Source organism: Drosophila subpulchrella, chromosome 3R (genome assembly GCF_014743375.2).
Source record: "Drosophila subpulchrella strain 33 F10 #4 breed RU33 chromosome 3R, RU_Dsub_v1.1 Primary Assembly, whole genome shotgun sequence".
NCBI classification, from domain to species: Eukaryota; Metazoa; Arthropoda; class Insecta; order Diptera; family Drosophilidae; genus Drosophila; species Drosophila subpulchrella.
In genome coordinates, this window is record NC_050609.1 from 10,935,673 (window position 1) to 10,955,484 (window position 19,812).

The 19,812-nt window shown below is 44.5% G+C and overlaps 4 protein-coding genes and 5 non-coding genes across 13 annotated transcripts; 6 read left to right on the forward strand and 3 right to left on the reverse strand.

Moving 5' to 3' along the window:
- Window positions 1–1,718: 1,718 nt before the first annotated feature.
- Window positions 1,719–2,919, forward strand: LOC119553243. The gene is made up of 2 exons (XM_037863519.1): window positions 1,719–1,810; window positions 1,866–2,919. Exons 1-2 carry the CDS (start codon window positions 1,781–1,783, stop codon window positions 2,796–2,798), a joined length of 963 nt encoding a protein of 320 aa, XP_037719447.1. The 5' UTR covers window positions 1,719–1,780; the 3' UTR covers window positions 2,799–2,919.
- On the reverse strand, window positions 2,915–7,546 carry LOC119553226 (heterogeneous nuclear ribonucleoprotein M). Of its 2 annotated transcripts, XM_037863498.1 has the most exons (5): window positions 7,382–7,546; window positions 6,626–7,241; window positions 5,380–5,518; window positions 3,368–4,502; window positions 2,915–3,311 (listed from the first exon to the last, which is right to left on the reverse strand). In XM_037863498.1, exons 2-5 carry the CDS (start codon window positions 7,231–7,233, stop codon window positions 3,256–3,258), a joined length of 1,938 nt encoding a protein of 645 aa, XP_037719426.1. In that variant the 5' UTR covers window positions 7,234–7,241; window positions 7,382–7,546; the 3' UTR covers window positions 2,915–3,255. The 2 variants fall into 2 exon arrangements, with proteins under 2 accessions (XP_037719426.1, XP_037719434.1); XM_037863506.1 differs by lacking the exons at window positions 2,915–3,311; window positions 5,380–5,518 and having other exon boundaries at window positions 4,288–4,502.
- Window positions 7,547–8,109: 563 nt separating this feature from the next.
- On the reverse strand, window positions 8,110–12,454 carry LOC119562994 (ankyrin repeat and sterile alpha motif domain-containing protein 1B). 3 transcript variants are annotated; one of them, XM_037876174.1, is made up of 9 exons: window positions 12,317–12,454; window positions 11,824–11,957; window positions 10,989–11,755; window positions 10,537–10,660; window positions 9,968–10,287; window positions 8,950–9,755; window positions 8,640–8,876; window positions 8,457–8,588; window positions 8,110–8,399 (listed from the first exon to the last, which is right to left on the reverse strand). In XM_037876174.1, the coding sequence occupies exons 2-9, from the start codon at window positions 11,925–11,927 to the stop codon at window positions 8,325–8,327; spliced, it is 2,565 nt and encodes an 854-aa protein (XP_037732102.1). In that variant the 5' UTR covers window positions 11,928–11,957; window positions 12,317–12,454; the 3' UTR covers window positions 8,110–8,324. The 3 variants fall into 3 exon arrangements, with proteins under 3 accessions (XP_037732102.1, XP_037732104.1, XP_037732103.1); XM_037876176.1 differs by having other exon boundaries at window positions 8,111–8,399; window positions 9,968–10,242; XM_037876175.1 differs by having other exon boundaries at window positions 8,111–8,399; window positions 9,968–10,284.
- Window positions 12,455–12,754: 300 nt separating this feature from the next.
- Window positions 12,755–18,950, forward strand: LOC119562529 (prolyl 3-hydroxylase sudestada1). Of its 2 annotated transcripts, XM_037875729.1 has the most exons (7): window positions 12,755–12,890; window positions 14,887–14,977; window positions 15,036–15,175; window positions 15,248–15,445; window positions 17,367–17,561; window positions 17,623–18,240; window positions 18,583–18,950. In XM_037875729.1, the coding sequence occupies exons 1-7, from the start codon at window positions 12,836–12,838 to the stop codon at window positions 18,894–18,896; spliced, it is 1,611 nt and encodes a 536-aa protein (XP_037731657.1). In that variant the 5' UTR covers window positions 12,755–12,835; the 3' UTR covers window positions 18,897–18,950. The 2 variants fall into 2 exon arrangements, with proteins under 2 accessions (XP_037731657.1, XP_037731653.1); XM_037875725.1 differs by lacking the exons at window positions 14,887–14,977; window positions 15,036–15,175; window positions 15,248–15,445; ... (1 more) ...; window positions 17,623–18,240; window positions 18,583–18,950 and adding an exon at window positions 13,079–14,752.
- Trnad-guc lies at window positions 15,597–15,668 on the forward strand. The gene has a single exon. It is a non-coding gene; the product is annotated as a tRNA-Asp (tRNA).
- On the forward strand, window positions 16,006–16,077 carry Trnad-guc. The gene has a single exon. It is a non-coding gene; the product is annotated as a tRNA-Asp (tRNA).
- On the forward strand, window positions 16,376–16,447 carry Trnad-guc. Its single transcript has one exon. It is a non-coding gene; the product is annotated as a tRNA-Asp (tRNA).
- On the forward strand, window positions 16,763–16,834 carry Trnad-guc. Its single transcript has one exon. It is a non-coding gene; the product is annotated as a tRNA-Asp (tRNA).
- Trnad-guc lies at window positions 17,103–17,174 on the reverse strand. Its single transcript has one exon. It is a non-coding gene; the product is annotated as a tRNA-Asp (tRNA).
- Window positions 18,951–19,812: the final 862 nt, after the last annotated feature.

Sequence of the window (19,812 nt, forward strand, 5' to 3'; positions counted from 1 at the left end):
AATCCAGAACCATATAAGTCCCTCCCCAGAAATAAACAAACTAATCTATACCGATTTATTTTAATAAATTGTTTCATTCACGCATTTACGCACAGAATAACATATGTATGAAGAATATCTTAGTCAACTTAATTATAAAGAGAACGATTAATTCAAGCTATAAGTACGCCTAAGTTAAACGTCTTGACTTGCGCTCATAATTTCTGAGAAATGCGACTATCTAAAAAACTACGTTACTGCTGCAAGTGCGTATTCCAAATCCGCTTGCTTAATCTTGCAACTTGAATATGTGCTAGTAATTAATCAACGACGTACGACATTCCGCCAGTGCGAGCCGCCAGACTCGGGCTTTATGTTTGGCCGATGTAAACGGTAATTAGGAACCAAGACCGCCTTTCTGGTATAACCAAAAATGTTGCGTTCACTGCTGTAAATGAGTTCAATTAAGCGACACGTTGATGGAGCATTACGTTAATTAGAATTACATGTCACTCCCGTACAAGGAACTAAAGGTCATCGTGACAAAGGCTGCGACCTCAAAAGTCGGCCGGCCACAGCAAAGAGAAGCGCCGGAAAATTATTAATAAATATGAGTTTGGAGCAGTGCCAATTAGGGATAGCTACTTATGCCGGCACATGAGCAACATGTGTGCCCCTTGAAAAAAAACAAGAGGTCTGCTGGAAGAGTCTCGAAAAACGGGGATTGTTCCAAAATAATATGTGCAGGTGCGGCTCCAAGGAGCACTTAAAGAAACAATTCAATCTAGCTGGGAAAGTTGGCGAGGCTATCAAGGTTGCAAGGTTAAGAGCTCCTTGCACGGCAAAGAATCAAATTCGACGAGGGAAAGGGCGATTAAGAATAGCACAAGGCGACACCAGACCAGATAATGTTGCATTTCCCGTTTCCGGTCGCGTTTTGCCTGCCAGCTGAGTTGAATGTATTGGCCTGGATCGGAAGGGGGGTGGACCGTGCTATTTCTGAACAGCACTCATATTATATCTTATCTTACGGACGGGGTCTGCAACAGCAAGTCATGAGGGTGAGAGCTGGAGTGACAAAAACAAATATTGCAAGATCCAATAACAATCCTAAATGTTGGTTCTAGTTTGTAATTCATTTGCTATATATAAAATATATCATCATTTAGCATTATACGACTTGTTGTAATATAAAGAAATTACGCTTTTCTTTTTGATGGTTCTATTTAAACATTACAAAGATAAATAAATGATTAAAATACAACATTTACATTTTCTAGCCCGCTTTAAAATACAGAGTGCCATAACATTTTAAATTAACATAATTTTAATTGTTTATGTACGCCGAATCGGTAACTTGGGAACAAATCGTTTTAAGGATTGTGTGGAATTCCGAACAAGGGAGATCTCTTAATAAAATTCAACTATAAATGTAAGGAAATATTAAAAAAATGTTTTCTGTTCAATTAAATTTTTTGAATATTTTTTAGCAAATCTATGTGGATAAATAGTATTGTCAAAACACAAAACTAAAAATAAGCTTTATTAACTCGTTGTTAAGAATTCTTTATTTTAAATTCAAGCCAAAAACAAACATAAAAGTTACATTTATTTTTTAGCAGATCAAAATCCGAAGTAGATTACAAAATGTATTGAATATTTTTCAAAATATATTTTATTTTAAAATTTTCGTGTCACGACTTGCATGGCAAATTTTATAATCGATAACTTTATCTTGCTCATCACTAACGGTACTGGGTGCTCACAACATTTGAGTAAAATTTGTTTAAAACTACAAAAAATGCCCGAAAGCGACGTGACTAAAATGAAGGTAAGGCCAGGGGACCAAAAATGAGAGGAACTGCAATTGAGAGCGTGTTTTCCAGGTGGCAGATTTGAAGCGGGAGCTCAAACTACGTGGGCTCACTGTGAACGGAAACAAGACGGAACTGCAGGACCGCCTGCAGACAGCTCTGTTGGAGGGTGACATTTCTCTGGAGGATTCGGCCATAGCAGATGCCATCGACGACGACGATGTGTCCCTCACGGACGAGGATGAGCACAAGCTGCTGGGCGACGAGAACGACGATGAGCTACTCAAGAGTCCGGTTAGCACACCCACGACGGTGGCCATTCCGGAACTGCTGGCGGAGGATAAGACGGCAACGGATGCAGCTCCGGCTGGGCCAGCCAAGAAAATAGTGCTTAAGCGAAACAATTCCCAGCAATCCACGGGTACGGCGGCCAGCACGGGGACAACGCCGTCCAAGGAGAACGAGGCACCCGCCACAACTGCTGGCGATTCCACCGAGGAGACGCCAACCAAGAAGCACAAGCCCATTGTGGTGGGGCCGAAAACGGAAGGAGAGAAGCCATCCGGCGACAAGAAGCTCACCCAGTTGACCGCCCAAGAGCGGTTGGAACTGCGGGCCAAGAAGTTCGGCATCACACCAGTCGCATCCCCAGCTGTTTCCACCGCAGCATCCACAGTTGCCGCAGCCATCAACAAATCCTCGAGCGCCTCCATTACGGCCAACAAGGGCAACAAGGAGACGGAGGAGCAGCAAAAGGAGGCACTCAAAAGGCGGGCCGAACGTTTCGGATGCGTGGTGCCCGATAAAGCACCTAAAGCCGCAACCGATGACCGACTGCAGAAGCGGAAGGAGCGGTTTGGAGCAGGAGCAGCAGCAGCAGTAGCAGCAGCCTCTGAAGCCACCTCGACGGCCACAACAACGGGATCAAAGGATGCCTGGTCGGAGAAGGCGCGCGCTCGCTTGGAAAGATTTAAAATAGCACCGGCCGCAGAAGCCACCAAATAAGGCCACAAAAACAAATCACTTAGGCAGGCAATTATGCATTCATATATATTGAACCCCAAAGCCACCAATGCTTGTAGTAATTAAGACTAAAATTTCAATAAAAGTACATCTCAGCGTGACAGTGGACACTTTCAGGGGTTTACATATTTTTATTGGTTTTAATTCAATAACTTAAAAATATTTTGAATCGCGTCTTCAGATTTATTGGGGATTCTTCATTTTTTTGGAACGTCACAATCATAATATTAGTATAATAATATGCGTATATATATAAAACTTTTACAAATATGTGGGTGCATTCGTTTGGGTGAGCTCTTCGTGCCTTCGATTACAATAATTTCGGTATTGCGCGTGAAATAAGGAAAATCGGCTCGTTGGTCATCTGAGGATGTGTGGTCAATGCTTAAAGTTTTGATTGGGGCCAAGAACCGAGGAATTCGGAACTTAATTGCCAGACTTAAAAGTAAGTTACTTTAATGTTGCGCCCATCCAGACGGGAACCATCCATGAGCGCTGAAAAAAGGCTCGGTTTAGTAAATTGAAGGAATCTATTAGGGAATATTAATTACCTATAGCCAGCTCGGCATCGCGCTCTTTGAAGAACCGCACCACGCCCACATCATTGCCGCGGATCTCAGCAAACTTGACGTCTCCAATCTCACGGAACTTGTCGCGCAACGTCTGCCAGGTGCAGCTCATTGGAACGTTCTTGATAATGATGGTGTCCGACTTGCGGGACACACCGCCAGCATTGCCGGAGCCAACGTTAGAGTTGCCCACGTTGCTGCCGCCACCAAAGAGGTCCAACTGGTTGCCGGAGTTGTAGTCGTTGCTATCCACTCCGCCTCCTCCATTGCCGCCGCCGACTCCGCCGGAGCTGCTGTAGGCATTGTAGCCAACGTTTCCGGAGACGCCGCCACCGCTGTAGTTGTTTCCGGAGCTGTAGTTGTTGCCACCACCACCGCCGCCGCTACCGCTGCTGTAGTTGTTTGAAAGGCCCACGTTGCTAGGTGCCAGGTTGTCATCGTTTCCAGAGTTGCCCAGATTGAGACCCAGGTTGTTCAGCGAAGAAGTCAGCAAGGGGTTGGATAAATTGCCTCCCTGGTTTCCAAGGTTGCCAACCACGGCGGCCAAAAGGCTGGGATTGAGATTGTTCAAGTTTAATCCGCCGGTGCCAGCATTATTGCCCAGGCTGGGCTTCTGCACCGGGGCCACAGGTGATGGCTGCACCGCCGCATGATTGCCGAACATCACGCCGGTCAGATTGTTGAGAAGATTGGTGGTGGCGTTGCTAACGGCACTGCTGTTGGGCTGGCTACCCACTGATCCCAGCTGAGATCCTTGCTGCGGGTTGCCCAGCAACTGGCCCTGGCTCTGTCCACCGTTGGGCAGATTGTGAGCCACGTCCTTTAGCGGCTCCCCATTGGGTCCCAGGCCGATGCCAACTCCACCCAAACCCTCGGGCAGCTTGACGCCTTCATTCTTGTCCGGAATGCGGTCCAGGCGCACGGTCATGCGACGATCGAAGAGCATCTGACGATCCAGCATAGAAATGGCCTGCACAGCCTCTACGGGATGATCGTACTCGATGACAGCAAAGCCACGGCTGTTGCCCTCCTTGTCCAGCGAAAGATCTACGCTCTGCACTTTGCCGGCCAGCTTGAAGACCTGCTTGAGCTTCTTGTTGTCCACCTTGTAGTCCAGCTGCAGGTAGTTCAAGAGAAAGATTAGCAGTGTATCAATACGATGGCTTAGCCACTGAAATGGTTTCGAAAGGTGACTATGCTGATTCAAACCACTGTCTTTGACAAAACCACGCGGCAAAGCTATGCTGACGATAGATGAGAATCTCAGGAGAGTCAGTCCAGCACATGTGCCTAGAAACCAAATGCAATAGCCCAAGACGACGTCGAATTTCGTTAAACCTTTAGCTGCTTCATATTTATAACCCAATTAAAAGGAGTAGTCTTTGCGGAAAATTCATATGTGAGGAGCGTGAAAAAGGCAAAACACTGCAACCAACAAACCGTCAGGGAACTTTCGAAGTCATTGCTGCTGCAGACGTACCAATTTGTGTTAAACAAGTAAATTAAAATGTTTTTCAATTGACAATTTTGAATAGCCCAATTTTAAGTGGCCAAACAAGTAACTTAGAAGGGGTAAAGCAGACCCAAAGTTTGAACAGCTTAGACCCACTAAAAGTATAATGTTTTGAAAAAATGAAGAGTGTACAGCCATCTGGAAATAATTTGTGCACTTAAAATCGATTGCGTCGTCTGTCATTTTCCTAGGTTAAGTTATCCACAGTTAATTAGCGACTTGCACTTCCGTCCCTTGAAATGCATACATAAATTCGAAGTAGGAAAGGAACCCAGGGAGAGGATCCGGAGGATTATTGTAACCTTAGATACAACCAAGACAAGTAAACCAATTCCTCCCTGAAGATGTAATCTATTTGGGTTATAAATACGAAGCAGAGACCCCGTAACAAGAACAAAACGCAGCATATTTGTAGTGTGGTCCGGGTCCAGTTGAATACTATACATAGGATTATTGGAATTTTATAATACAATATACTCACATTAGCAACAAAAACCTTATTATGCAAAGGTCCACTTATGCCAAGACTCTCCAAAAACGAAGCAGAAAGCCCATACAAATTGTAATTCGACGAATTATTATAATCATTTGACATCATGTTAAAATTATTACGCCCAGATCTAGAAAAAGAGAAGCCAGAGTTCCAGAGAAAAATCACAAAGAGCACAGGTAAGCTTCAGCTACGGAAGAGTGGGATGCCAAGAGCCGCAGGATCTTCAGACACGTTCAATAGTTTACCTTCTGATAACTGACCCAATTTCAAATAATATGCACCTTCAATGCAACTTTTTACCTTAAAATACGTCTATACATTAATACTTTGTATTCTTTTCTGGGCTATACGACTGCGACTTCAAATATTTAGTATGTATCAATTTTCCGATGTATCAGTTTAAAACTTAATCACAGCCATTGGTTTTTCAAACAGAATCTCTTAAAAATATAAATTGTTGCCAAATTTCACGCTTATTAGTAATGACACCAAAAAATCCTCTCCAATTGCTTTGAACACCTTTCACAACCAAGTCCAAAATCCAAACAGTGCAGGGACAGTTAGCTGATAAATAATTCATCGGAGGCTTCGTTCGAATTCGCATTATTTAAAGAATAACTCTACTAAGAGAACTTCGAAGATTGTGGTTTAATACAGATGAAATCGACTGAGTGTCACCACCGATTATCTATTTGCCTTTCTTTAGAATAAATGCAAAAATCCAATTTTTATCACTTAATAGAAATATTCAGCATATATAGAATTATTATACCTTGCTTACTTAAATAAACGATTAGTTAGTAAATAGAAAAGCGAGCAATAAAAGCTTAAAGGAACCTTAATTAAATCGGAGTGTGACAGTTATCCAACAGTTTCCAGATAAATACAAAAACGGCAACTGATAGATGCAAATATCCTAGGATCTACAACTGGTCTATATTGAATTTCCATTAAATTGAATAATAAATGTTTCTAAATCAGCTGGTGGGTAATAAATTCGAAATCAACCACTGAAAGATTCAATATTTTGCGAACTATACTCGAAAATACCTCACACTAAATAATTCATTTCAATGCCGAAACCGCAGTCGTTGATAAATATGCAATAGAAACCACTGCCAGCTGGGAAGTTTTGAGAATTGGGTAATTTATGCGTGCTACGAACTCTGCTTTCCTGCTCCAGAACATCGAAAGAAGTACACATACAGGATATTAGCATAAAGGGGGTACTCACAGTCTGTCGTCGTCGCGGCGAGAGAAGCCGCGATCGCGGTCATCCATGTGGTCGCGGCCACCGCCGCCGCCTCCTCCGTTGCCGCCATTTCCGCCTCCTCCACCGCCACCGCCGCCTCCACCACCACCGCCTCCGGCTCCATCCCGGACGATCCGACCGTACTGATCGCGCTGCTCGCCGTGATCCTCCTTGACCACCAGCTCGCGGCCATTCACCTCGTAGCGGTTCATCTTCTCCATGGCCTTCTGCACATTCTCCGGATCCTTGAACTCCACGATGCCACAACCACGTGCCTTGCCGCTTTCGTCGAAGAACAGCTGCACGTACTCAATGGAGCCGACGATGCGGCGGAACAGATCCTTCAGATCCTGCCAGCGGTAGTCGTAGGGAATGTTCGAAATGTACACCCGGCAATTGCGACGTTCGCGACTCCGGTCGCGGACATTGTTGCCGCCGCCGCTGCCTCCCCCGCCGCCACCGCCTCCCTGGTTTCCACCGGCGTTTCCATTGCCATCCGCGTCCGAGAAGCGGGAGCCACGTGCTCCCCGCACTCGACGATCGCGCTCCTTCTCGCGGTTCTCCACCGAGTTGCCTGCGTCCATGTTCATTTTGTTGACTGCAAGGGAACCCCAAAGCGGTTGTAGTATTTGTGATATGTGAGGTAGTACACACCCGAAGCGGCGTCAGCGAAAACAAAATGGCGACCGCGTCAATGGACCTTTCGGCCGAATGTTCTTTTTCACCGTGGTAATTTACCTTTCTGCTGGCAGTTAAATTAGCAATTGAAGAGCACTCAATGCTCGTTTTTCTGTATTCCCTGCTTACGGCGAATATAGTTATTATGCAATTGAAGTTTTTATGAGTTTACAATTTCGGAGATCAATTGAAAAACGCACAGAATCTTTTCTGTCACAGACCAGTGTGACCGGACCTAAGATAAATACCATAATATACCATTTCAGATTTTGAAAATAATATTTATATACCAACAAAATAAAAAATGAAGGGTATTCCCGAAATCGTTAAATGTTTTTTCAAATTCTTTTTGATTTCAGTTTTCCGTACATATTGTATTTTCAGCCTTTATGAAATTCAATCCTGAAAAATCACAAAAAAAGCCTCATGTTTCTGCTTTAAAGTACAGTTCTGGCCAGTAACTTTAAATCAAATTGGGGAGTGTTTTATTTTTACTGTTTCTAAGCTTTCAAATTATTTTATACATTAACTAATAAAAAAAAATATTAATGTTTCAAATCTCATTGAACAGTTTTAAACTAATTTCCTGTTTGTTCTTTCAAAAACCCCGACTACCGATCTCCATCTAATTTTCAGGATCCATCATTATTAATTATGTCGAAAAAAGCAAGGAGACTAAAAAAGTCTTTAAAATTAATATTTTTTCAAAAATAAAGTACACTCTTAATGATTTTATTAATTATGTTAAAAAAATGATTTTTTAGCGAATTCATTTATTTAAAAATTTAAAAGCAATTATAATTCGATTTAAATTTATTTAAAAACTCTCAAATACTAAACATGTGAGCTGCTTTTTGTGATGCTCTGCATCGAGATGGCATCAACGACTAGTAAATGAAAAGTACATTCACACGTGAAATGCAATTAAATAATTAATAAAAACACCGCTCGGTGGCAGTTGTGGCACTTTCATGGCTTAGCACTCTTCGTTTAAGGGCGTGCCCTATCTGCTCACAGCTAACTGATAGGCCACCTCAAAGGCCTGTCCCAGGGTCATAATGATTTCCTTGGCCAGCTCCTGTAAATTATAGCTCGTTAGTAAAGGAGGGGTTTTTACTAAATATAAGTTACGAACCAAGCTATCCACCATAAATACGTGGCAATAATGCAGATCCTGCTCTTTGGTTATGTAGGCAAAGTAGCGCAAATCTTCCGAGTCCTGGCACACACAATTGATGTTCTCAATGTCATGGCAGCAAATGGCAGTCTAAAAAAGTATAGTTTAAATATCTGTTTATCAAGCGACGAAAATATCAACCTTTTTCTCATGATCTATGAACTTGACGCCGACGCAGGAGACAGCAATGTCCACATTCAGGCGCGTCGGGAGATTTGCAGCTTTCAGATACTTTGTGGAAGTGGTGCAGTTTTCAAGCAAACTGAAATCACTGACACTCGCCGCCGACTTCATGCTCTCATCAATCTTCAGTTTCAGGATGGATTTGCGTGTTGAAAGGGTGCCCTGCAACTTGCGAATTACAGTCGAGCCTAGATACTGTAATTTATAGATTAGTTTTAGCTTTATAGTAATCATATATTATGGTAACCCCATTAGAAAGTATACTCACAAACAAAGTATATCGTATTTCGCCATAGATCAGTGTGTATGGCGAGTGGCACCAATTTGAAGCGGATCCCTGTTTCCTGCCCAGCAGCAATTCCGCCGGATCCCGTATGTGCAAGGATTGTCGAGAATCTTCCGAAGACAGACTTGGTGGGTCTTTGATCAACTTCTCAGTTTCCTTATCCACCGTGGACACTTCGTTACCAATATTCTCAAAAATCGTTTCGATTTCGGCCCACTCTCGAGAGGCGCTAAAGTCTTCTCCCAATGCAGAGCACCTCTGCCTGGATAGGCTACGTCGATGGTTTTGGGCATGTGCCGACCTCACCATGCTGGGCGATCGCAGAAACTCCCGATCCTCTGGCCCAGAACCTTTACCATCGACCACATCCGAGGACAAGTTTAAAGTGGATCCCTTAAAGAGTCCAGCGAAGGGGTTATCAGCCACGAACTCCTCCACCAGGTCGGAACCCACCGAGTTGGTGGTCCGCGGGGATTCCCCCGACTCCAGTAAGCTATCTTTCCGCAGCGTAGCCGGCTGTATGAAGTCAAAGATTGTGCGCTCTGCCTCTGTGACCGTGGGTGGCGGATAATCCGGCGTGGGTGAGTGTCGAACCAATCGCAATTTGCTGCCATTACCATTGCTGTTATTGTTATTATCCACAGCTGTCGCGCCACTGCCTTCTTCTATTGGCACCAGATTCGCATAGTCGTTGTATTCGCCGTTTATTCGAGTGCGTGGTTTAGGAATTGGAGGAGCCGGCAGCGTCATCTCCACATATGAAGCCACTGCTGGTTGACGCACCGCAGCTGTAAATGGACACAAAGCCAGATGTTTATTTCATTGACTCACTATTTAGATCACATTTTGTTGTCTGTGAGTGTATACTCTATAATTAAACTGTTTACCAAGACTAATAACTGAAACATTTAACTTTTTCGAAGATTTATAGCTTAATAGTATAGTAAAATCTTTCGTTGTTAATACTTACTTATACATTTAAATGGTGCTTTTTACTCACAGTTGCTACTGGTGCTGGCTGAGTTATCATCGCTCGTGGAGTCGTTCTTCAGCAGATTAATGTACTCATACGATCTAGAGGGAACCGATCCGTTGGAGATATCGCCGCCAGTCCGAAAGCTGGGTAGGACGGGTTGCTTATACACCGGCTTGTAGCTGATCCACAGATCTCCGCCATCCGACCGAATGTCGTCCATGTTGTCGCAGGACCTCTGCTGCACAATGGGCTTCATTGGCAGGTAGTTCTCAGGCGTCTTGCCGAAAACGTCCAGCGAGCTTAAAGAGTGCGAAAGTCCGTTGGCTTGATGATCTTGCTTTCTACTTGGCGAGGGGTGAGTAGGTGGTTATGGAAGAGAGACCAGACCAGTTAATTGAAGAGACGCACAACCAATTCTGAAGTTGATTCTGATGAGTGCAAGGGCTAGTGGGCGTGGACATGAGAGTGGGTACGAGTGCGAGAGGGATGAGTGCGTTTTCCGAATGACATGAGCTGCGGGCTAAGTTAATTAGGGTCAGCAAAGATGTGGGTGTGTGGCTCAGTGTCGCAGTGCATGGTGGTGATGGGCTTACTTCCTCTGCCTGGGCGGCAGCTTCAGTCGCTTCGAGTTCTTCTCGTACAGCCGCTTCGGCAGCGACTGTGTGCCGTTTTCCACAACAACTGGCTTCTGCTTTTCCCTCGCCGCTTGGGTGAACTCTGCAAAAGATCGTGGGTGTTGGGGGTTAAAAGGAACCATTAGAATATGATCAACTTGGCCAGGTTTATTAAACAAAGTCAGTTGTTAAATTTTCAAGAAGTTCTATTTCTTTCTTACTGACTTACAAAGCTTATAATCATCATTAGGAAAAGAATAATATCAGTTACAAATTTTTCAATAAATTTATAAATGATTTCAAAACTTTATCTAAATAATGTGCCTTTTGTTTATAAATATAAATTCTAATAAAGATAAGCAATTACAGCAAGAAAACAGAAGCGAACTCCTTGTTTATGTGTGTTTTCGATGGAAATTACTTATACGCACCAGTGATGGCGCCCACAATGTCGTAAGTCACATGTGGCGGATAATCGGAGAGAATGTCCAGGGCTGTGCGTCCGTTCCCATCGGTGGCATGCACGTAGATCCCAGCCTTGAGCAAAGTGACCACCACGGACTTTTTGCCACAGAGAGCGGCCTCATGGAGGGCGCTGCCGGCGTGGGTGAGTATATTGACATCGACTCCGGCTGCCAGCAGCGTCTCCACCACCTTCTTGTGCCCATTCCGGCTGGCCAGGTGCAGGCAAGTATGCGTGAAGATGTGCTTGTTGTGCGGGCAGCCCAGCAGATCCTCTTCTTCCGCATCAAATCGCTTGTACGGTAATATCAGGTCGGGACAAACGCGCAGCAGGGTCTGCACCACCTGCAGACGGCCAAACTGGGCAGCCAAATCCAGAGCCGTTTGAAAGCTATCGTTGCGTATGGCGGGATCGGCGCCATAGGACAACAGGATGGCCACCACGGCATTGTGACCGTGCTGGGCTCCCGAGTGCAGGGGCGTCTCGTTCTCGATGGTCTGGGCGTTGGGATTGGCACCAGTGGGAGTGTGCATCAGCAGCATTTTGACGATATCCTGGTGGCCCGCCCAGGCGGCCAGGAAAAGGGGCGTGGAGCCCCGGATATCGGGCACATCCAAAAGGGCGTTGTGGGACAGGAGAAGCCGCACAATGTTGCTATGGCCGTTCAGACAGGCGTGGTGCAGCGAGGTATAGCCATTCATGTCCTGGCAATTGATGCTGGGACTGCGTCGAAAGCTGAAAAAAGATGAGTTGGTTAGCGTGAATAACAGGTTCATATTAAACAGGTGCTACTGATGACTCACCTGGACAGCGGTCCATGACGTTTGCTCGAGTGCTCCAGCAGCTTGTCCACCGTCTTAATGTCGCCGCCTCGCGATGCCTCCAGCAAATGCTGATCCTTGCCCATTGCTCCTCCGGATCCTCCAAGACTAGGTATCTACAGGGGCAGAAAAAGAACACATGTCAGGTTGTTTTAGCTGGTGCTCCGATTCCAAGAGAATGAGATCATCGCGAGCACACAGAATACCACCGCCCCACCCCCAGCCCCAAGAATCAGGTGGCGGGCGGGCGGAATCAGCTGTTTGGCCCTAGCACGCACACACTCGCACGCGCATAGCTCGCATTTATTTACACGAAATCTAAATAAACATTCCAGCGAAACGCACGAAATTGTTATTGTTGATTATAGGGCTGAACGGTGGCTCCGCCTCTTCCAAGGTCACTCAACGGCATTGGGCTACTCCAATTGGAATTTCCAATCCGCCAACTATCTTTTATCTTTTAGTTTAAATTTACCGGCTATGTCGACGTCCGTTTCGAAAGTGTACAGCCATAAACGAATCACTTATTTGCCTCCGCGATAAGCAATTAATAAAGTTGCGGACTGAACTTTATTTACGTGCAGCGCCGATCTAGCCAGGGCTAGTGTTAGGAAACAACCAAACTAAGCAATTGTTCGTTACTAATTGGTTAGAGGTGGGAGCACGGGTGTCACGAGCTACCAGTGCTGAGCACCATAAATTGTTGGGTTTTTATTTTAATCTTGATGTTCAGCAAATTGAAACGAAGTTACTGAGGTGACCAATTAACTTTTAGTTATTTATGTTACACGTATTTAGAGATTACTAAATGTTTTTTAAATTTTATTTTCGAGACTTTTGTTTGTAAAGTAGAAACCGCGTGAAATAGCCAAGCTACCACCACTAACACGACCCAGCCGATAGTTGCCATTGCACATCTCTATCTGCACAAGCCAAATTTTTAATTTTCCCTGGCAAGATTCACGTTTCTCCCGAAAATTTGACCCACAAAACAATGGAAACCACCAGCTCCAGTCCAGTAAAGCCCCGGCGAAAAGACAAGGACGAAGGTAAGTGGAAACTCTGAGAAATCCGCCCCCAAACGAAAAAGCGAGATGTGCCGGCACATCGGGTGCCACTCACTTTTGATAACGCGTGTGTCAGTGCTGGTGTGCGTTAGAAGCAGCCAAATTAAAGTTAAGGTATGCCCCTGTTTGATCCGCTTAATGCCAACCCATTCACTATGTTACCCTTGCAGATGGCCACGCGGAGCAGGAGCAGGACTCCACGGACCAGGCGGGGGAGCCGCAGAGGAAACTCCTGCGGCTGGCCGAGACTTCCCCAGCGGAGGAAGTGCTTTTGAACGAGGCCTACCAGCAACCGGAACTTACCCAGTGGCTGCAGACCGCCTGGTCCGAGGAGAAGAGCCAAGGGAAGAAGGAGACTCAGACAGGAGCTCAGGTTTTCAGCGATCCCTTCCAGATCTGCCTGCTGCCCGGCCTGTTGGAAAAGGGCCAAAGCCAGGCGCTGGTCGCCGAGATCATCCAGAAGGTGCAGTGGTCGCGCAAGCAGATGGACCTGTACGAGTTTTACCAAAGCACCGACCTCTCCAACATGCCCGCTTGCCGACTGCTGACCAACTTCCTGCAGGTGCTGCGCAAACAAGTGCGACCCTGGCTGGAGAAGGTGACCAACCTCAAGCTGGACTACGTGTCTGCCTCCTGCAGCATGTACACCTGCGGCGACTATCTGCTCGTGCACGACGATCTGCTCAAGGACCGGCGGGTGGCCTTCATCTACTACCTATCGCCCTGGGATGGAGCGGAGGAGTGGTCGGAGTCGCAGGGCGGCTGCCTTGAGATCTTCGGCAGTGACGACCAGTGCTTCCCGCAGTTCCCAGTACAGCGGAAGATCGCCCCCAAAGACAACCAGTTCGCCTTCTTTAAGGTGGGTTCGCGCTCCTTCCATCAGGTGGGCGAGGTGACCACATTCGACTTCCCGCGTCTTACTATCAACGGTTGGTTCCACGGCGAGACCAACGAGGCCTTCGTCGCCGACTCCCTGCGCGCCTTTCCCCGCCTGAATTACCTGCAACCCGACAGCCTGAATAAGCCACCACTCGGCCTGTTCCTCAACAATGTGTACTTGAAGGGCGCTACACGCCGAAGCATCCAAAAGCGGATCGAGGAAAACTCTGAGATCTGTTTGTACGAATTTTTCAAGAGAGAAAAATTCGAGTTGGCGCGGTCGCAGCTGCTGGCCGATTCGGACACCCTAAAGTGGCGGAGACAAGGACCAGCAAACGCACACAACTACGAGGTTCTTGATTTGACGACAGCCAGAGGCACCATTCTGGAACTGCTGCAGCTTTTCCGCAGCCACGCCATGTTTGATTTGCTGCGGGATTTTACCGATCTGGATTTGTCGGGCGCCGATGCCCACAGTCCAAAATGCAGCGTGGAGCTGCAGCGCTGGTCCCACGGCAACTACACAGTGCTGGGCGACGGTCTGGCCAGCGAGGAGAACACTTTAGACCTTGTCTACTACCTGAACGCGGCCGAAGGGGCAGCGGTGATAACATATCTCTCGCCGGACGCCGAAATGCCAGCGGCAAAGGCACCGGCGGATGGCAGGCGGTCGGACTACGATGGCGAGGATGAGGACGATTCCGTTTTGCTCACTATCACGCCCGTGGACAACGCCCTAAACATAGTGTACCGGTGCGAGGGCACCACAAAGTTCACCAAATACGTGTCGCGTAACACGCCTCTGGAAAAGGGTCCGGTTTTTGTTATTTCGTGCAGCTACAAGGAGTAGCATGTGACTTTATTTTACAACACTCGCACAATTACTCCTCAAGGACTATTCACATTCATACCGTTCTATTGTACAGAAACTAATTAACATAATAAAATCTTTTAAAAACCCATAACATATTTTTCTTTAAAATATTTTGAAGGACTTATTAATTCGAATCGACTAAGGGCGAAAGGAGTTTAAGCTAAAGAAACGCACCGAACAGCAAAGGTTCGGGAACTAATCAGTAACTTCCTCTTAACTTTTCAGATAAGTTCCGGATTGGGGCCACAGTTGCCTTTATCGTGGTGATCATTGGAATTGGCGTGCCCATGTGGTGGCACACCACCACTGTCTATAGGTGAGTCAAAGATGTCTGGCGGCGTTTTCCGAATTATCCATAATTGTTATATTCGCAGAGTCACATTGCCTTCGGCGGACATTCTGAGTCTCAGTGAAACTCCCATCAAAACGGCTGTGCAGGTGTCCATCTACACACAACAAACCAGCCGTGGACAGTTGCTCATTGGGGAACTGCAGAATGCCTTTAACGATAGTGGTAAGTACATTCATTCTACTAGCATACTTCTTGAGAAATTAATATACCAATGCTACGTGGTCATGCTTCTAGAAATATGGTCTGTGGAATTCAAGCAACTATCCCCAACCAGCAAAACCCAAGTGGCTCACACGCCGGCTGCTCTAGAGAAGCTGCTGCTCGGGGAAAATGCTCAGAGCGTCGGCGACTTCATGTTTATCGAGTGGCCCAAACTGCAGGAGGAGCTGCTATTAACCACCGAAAGATCAGCCCTGATGAGAGCCGATACTAGTGAGTATATTTCTCTGCTATAATAGTCGAATCTCCAAAACTGAAAATAGCATAATCTGATTAGTATATTTTTATGACTTCTAAAGAACTCAAGAACTCTTAAGTTTATTCAAAAACATTTGTTATCATCCAACATTGGGTGTTTTCAAGGTCCTCGATAGTATAGTGGTTAGTATCCCCGCCTGTCACGCGGGAGACCGGGGTTCAATTCCCCGTCGGGGAGAGAGAAAAAATCTATTTTTGTTTCAATGTTTTTTTTTATAAACTGACTATTTCGGATTTAGTTGACATCCCAAAATATTGTAATATTTAAAAAGTACTATCAATTTCGATTTAGTTGACATCCCAAAATATTGTAATATTTAAAAAATACTATCAATTTTAAGAAATAAAAATGTTGAATTTATTTATTTAATGACATTAAAAAATTTTTCTTAGACATTTGACTATTTGCAATTTAATAAAATGAATGATTATTTAAATAAATAGTTTTATAAATTCGAGTTTTTAAAAGTTTAAACCAATGTAATTGAAGCCAATTAAATTGGATTGCCTCCAGGTCCTCGATAGTATAGTGGTTAGTATCCCCGCCTGTCACGCGGGAGACCGGGGTTCAATTCCCCGTCGGGGAGAGATACAAAATCTATTTTTGCTTACATGTTTTTTTTAAAGTTATATTTACTGACTATTTTGGATTTAGATGACATCCCAAAATATTTTAATATCTAATAAATACTATCAATTTTATATGAATAGAGAAGAAATAAAAATGTTGAATTTAATTTTTTATGATATTAAAAAATGGTTCTTAGAAATTTTACTGTTTGCAATTTAATAAAATTATTGATTATTGAAATAGTTTTATAAATTTGAGTTTTTAAAAGTTTATACCAAAGTATTTGATACCAATAAAATTTGGATGATTCCAGGTCCTCGATAGTATAGTGGTTAGTATCCCCGCCTGTCACGCGGGAGACCGGGGTTCAATTCCCCGTCGGGGAGAGTTACAAATATAATTTGTTACATCTTTTTTTGTTTATACTTAGTAGCTTCTTTGGATTGTTAGTTAACATCCCAAAATATTAGAACTAAATGTTCTGTGTTGAAATAAATTTAAAAGTTTTCCACGCATGCCTAACAGAAGAAAGAAAAGGTTTTACAAATTGTTTTAATTGCTAATGATTATATTTTCTTGGAATTTGGCCTATTTTTAAATTAATAAAGTAATATAAACTAAAATATAAAGTTTTAGAAATTAAAGTTCTTAAAAGTTTATACAAAAACATTTGATATCAAATAATAACGACTTCTTCCAGGTCCTCGATAGTATAGTGGTTAGTATCCCCGCCTGTCACGCGGGAGACCGGGGTTCAATTCCCCGTCGGGGAGATCAATAACATTTTTTTAATAATTTTTTTTTGTTTATGCTTTATTTGAAGTCTTATTTGGTTTGTTGTTTTGCAATCGAAAAAGTTGGGGTATAAGAAACAAATTTACAAAACCTTTTATTTGTATTGAATTATTTCTATAAATACCTTAGATAAGTTCAAAAACCTCGAAATAAATTATTTTGAATTAACAACTTGACCAACTTAAATTTTAAAACATGTTTCAAAATTGAAATATTAAATTCAGTTATTTAAAAAAAATGTAACGTCTCCCCGACGGGGAATTGAACCCCGGTCTCCCGCGTGACAGGCGGGGATACTAACCACTATACTATCGAGGAAGATGAACATTTTGAAGAACTTTCATAACCAATGAAGCCTCTTATCTATATTCCTCCACTTAAGGTGTGCCAAGATAATTATTAATGACTACTTAGTATATTTAAATAATAAAAAGAAGAAGGCAGCCTAAAATGTTATGTTTGAAAACTCCCAAGTTTCCGGCCGAAAGACTAATTATAAACACTGTTTAGCTTCTAATAAAATCGCTCAGCTGCTGCATGCCAAGATCCTGCAGACGTACCGCATCAACCAAATTTTGAGTACAGATGAAAGGATGGGAACCAAGTCGGAAGCGCCACAACCAGCTTATGATGTTATTGTCTCCGTTCTAAATCCAAAGCCGCGGCTCACCCACGCCCAGTGGAACTTAGCAATGGCTGTGAAGAGTAAGCATTGAAAGATTTTAAAAAGTCCTTCCATACTCATCTCCAAAACCTTCTTTTACAGCTTATATTGAGCCCTGGCTGGCACAGGTGTCGGGCGTGTCCAACTACACGGTGCGATCGCAGTGGAAGTACAGGGTGTCAATTGAGGCTGATCTGAAGCAGGTGCGCGACAAGAGCAAGTTGGGTCGGCACTACGCCCTCCAGGAGTCCGCCCTGCCCCATTTGCTCACTTCGATTGCCCAGAACCTGAGCGCCAGCACCACCGACAAGCCGGCCATCAACCTGGTGGTCTACATCCCACCCTGTCACGTGGCTCCACTGCACATCTACAATAGCAAGGAGCAGCGGCTGACGCGAAACGGTGTGGATGCGTTCATTTCGCCGCCTTGGGGTGGCTTCATTATAGCCAATCCGCCGGAGCACGTGTGTCTGGCGGCCATGAGCGATCACCAGCCAGTGCCATACCACGTCAGCACCACAAACAACATGCAGGTAATGCTGGACCAACTGCACAAGCTGCTCGACATCAGCAGTGAGCTGCAGATGGAGGGCGTTAAGGTGGTGGACATCGAGCAGCTGGAGCCTCGCCGTTGGGAGTACGAAGCATACTTAAGACGCAGCGCCATCCGCCACATTGCCACAGCAAGCAACACGCTCCAGAGCCTCATTAAGCTTTTAGGTAAGCCTCGCTTTGCTTTTCCAATTAATGAAAAGCGATATTTACAGAGGTACTCATGCAGTTTCAACACAAGCTAATTAGTCAATAGGATTAGTTATCTATTATAAAAGATCGTTTTTTATCATACGGTCTGGTATGGTATAAATATTATAGGATATGGTGATGCAATTTATTTATTAGGCGAAGATTTATGACCTTCGGGCACTTCCAAAATTATTAGATATCTTTTTAAAATGATCATAGGTTTTACGTTTGTTTTATTGAATCTGTACTGCTTGAGATGTTTAATAACCGACTTAATTGGACCATATATTTTAATATTCGCTTCCTGCTCTCGTTTAGATGAAATCAGCTACATTGTGATAGACGACGATGTGGGGGCCGCCATAACGAATTCGTATTCAGACATTTTGGCCGCCAAAGCTGCCCTTTTGGAACACCGACTGGCGGACGCCTCAGTGCTGGCCAAGCGCGCCTTTGTGGCCTCGGAGCGGGGATTCTTCGACTCCAGTCTTCTGGCGCAGTTGTATTTCCCGGACGAACAGAAGTACGCCATCTACATTCCACTCTTCCTGCCTATCATGGTGCCCGTGCTCAGTTCGTTCAACATGATGCGCAGTGTGCTGCTGGCCAGGCGGAAGGAGAAGCAGTCTTAAACGAACCATAACCAAATAGTATCACTCCTCATTAAAACTATATATTCTTGATAAGCTGTTAGTGTTGCGGTTTATTGGTTCACTTCGGTTTTATGTAGTACTTGTCATCGTCAAGGTTTCGGGGTCCATCATTTTTGTTAGCTTGATAATGGTTCAACATGTTTAAACTGTAGACTGTTGTACATAAGAGATAGCTGAAAAGTATTCGTGCCGCTATCATGTCGGTCTATGGAAACTTGATGGAAAATGGGTTTAAAACTATGAAATTTTGATCTGTCGTTGAAAATTGAACATTTGAAAACAATTACACGTGCCACTAATCTTTATGTTTTCTGAGCGTGGGTGTTTTGCAACTTGGTGTCATGGCTGCTGGGGTACCAGCAAAGTCCGCGTCCGCTCAGCGTGTGAACGGCGCGTATAGGTCAGGTTCAGCGGCGAGATCGCTGCCGGATGAATGTCAGCAGTGACAGGAGACCAGACACGCAGTCGGTGGCTGGTCATAACCATAATGCTTTTTTCTAGTGGGTTTTCATTATGAAGTTCTGTGTTCAGTACGACTTCAGACTAGCACTAACCACTGATAGTAACAATAGATTTTGATGGTTTTTAAAAAATATATACCCTTGGTTATTCGTTAGTCTAAAATGAATACCGAAAAGCCTACTGATAGTTTCTTTATTTTAGGGGTTCCTTTAAATTAGATGATAGGGTTCCGAACAGCGCTGAAATAAGAAGTTGAAGTAACCAAATATGTCTTCAGGTATTTCAAGTATGCCTTTTTAGGCACTGCCATCACAATTGCATGCCATTGCAAATGAGCAGATGAAGGCAAACGAAAAAGCGGCTGTCAAAACTCGTTAAACATGGAATTCAATTGGTAATGGGCCTCCGCAACGGTGGGAGGGGCAGGCGGAAG

Coding starts and splice junctions, on each gene's coding strand:
- LOC119553243 (XM_037863519.1), top strand. CDS start 1,781: ATGCCCGAAAGCGACGTGACTAAAATGAAG. Junction 1,811..1,865: donor GCGACGTGACTAAAATGAAG/GTAAGGCCAGGG, acceptor CGTGTTTTCCAG/GTGGCAGATTTGAAGCGGGA.
- LOC119553226 (XM_037863498.1), bottom strand. CDS start 7,233: ATGAACATGGACGCAGGCAACTCGGTGGAGAACCGCGAGAAGGAGCGC. Junction 4,503..5,379: donor ATAAGGTTTTTGTTGCTAAT/GTGAGTATATTG, acceptor AACTACCTGCAG/CTGGACTACAAGGTGGACAA. Junction 3,312..3,367: donor CGATGCCGAGCTGGCTATAG/GTAATTAATATT, acceptor GCCTTTTTTCAG/CGCTCATGGATGGTTCCCGT.
- LOC119562994 (XM_037876174.1), bottom strand. CDS start 11,927: ATGGGCAAGGATCAGCATTTGCTGGAGGCATCGCGAGGCGGCGACATT. Junction 10,288..10,536: donor CTGCCGCCCAGGCAGAGGAA/GTAAGCCCATCA, acceptor CCCCTCGCCAAG/TAGAAAGCAAGATCATCAAG. Junction 8,589..8,639: donor TCATAGATCATGAGAAAAAG/GTTGATATTTTC, acceptor ATACTTTTTTAG/ACTGCCATTTGCTGCCATGA.
- LOC119562529 (XM_037875725.1), top strand. CDS start 12,836: ATGGAAACCACCAGCTCCAGTCCAGTAAAGCCCCGGCGAAAAGACAAG. Junction 12,891..13,078: donor GCGAAAAGACAAGGACGAAG/GTAAGTGGAAAC, acceptor TTACCCTTGCAG/ATGGCCACGCGGAGCAGGAG.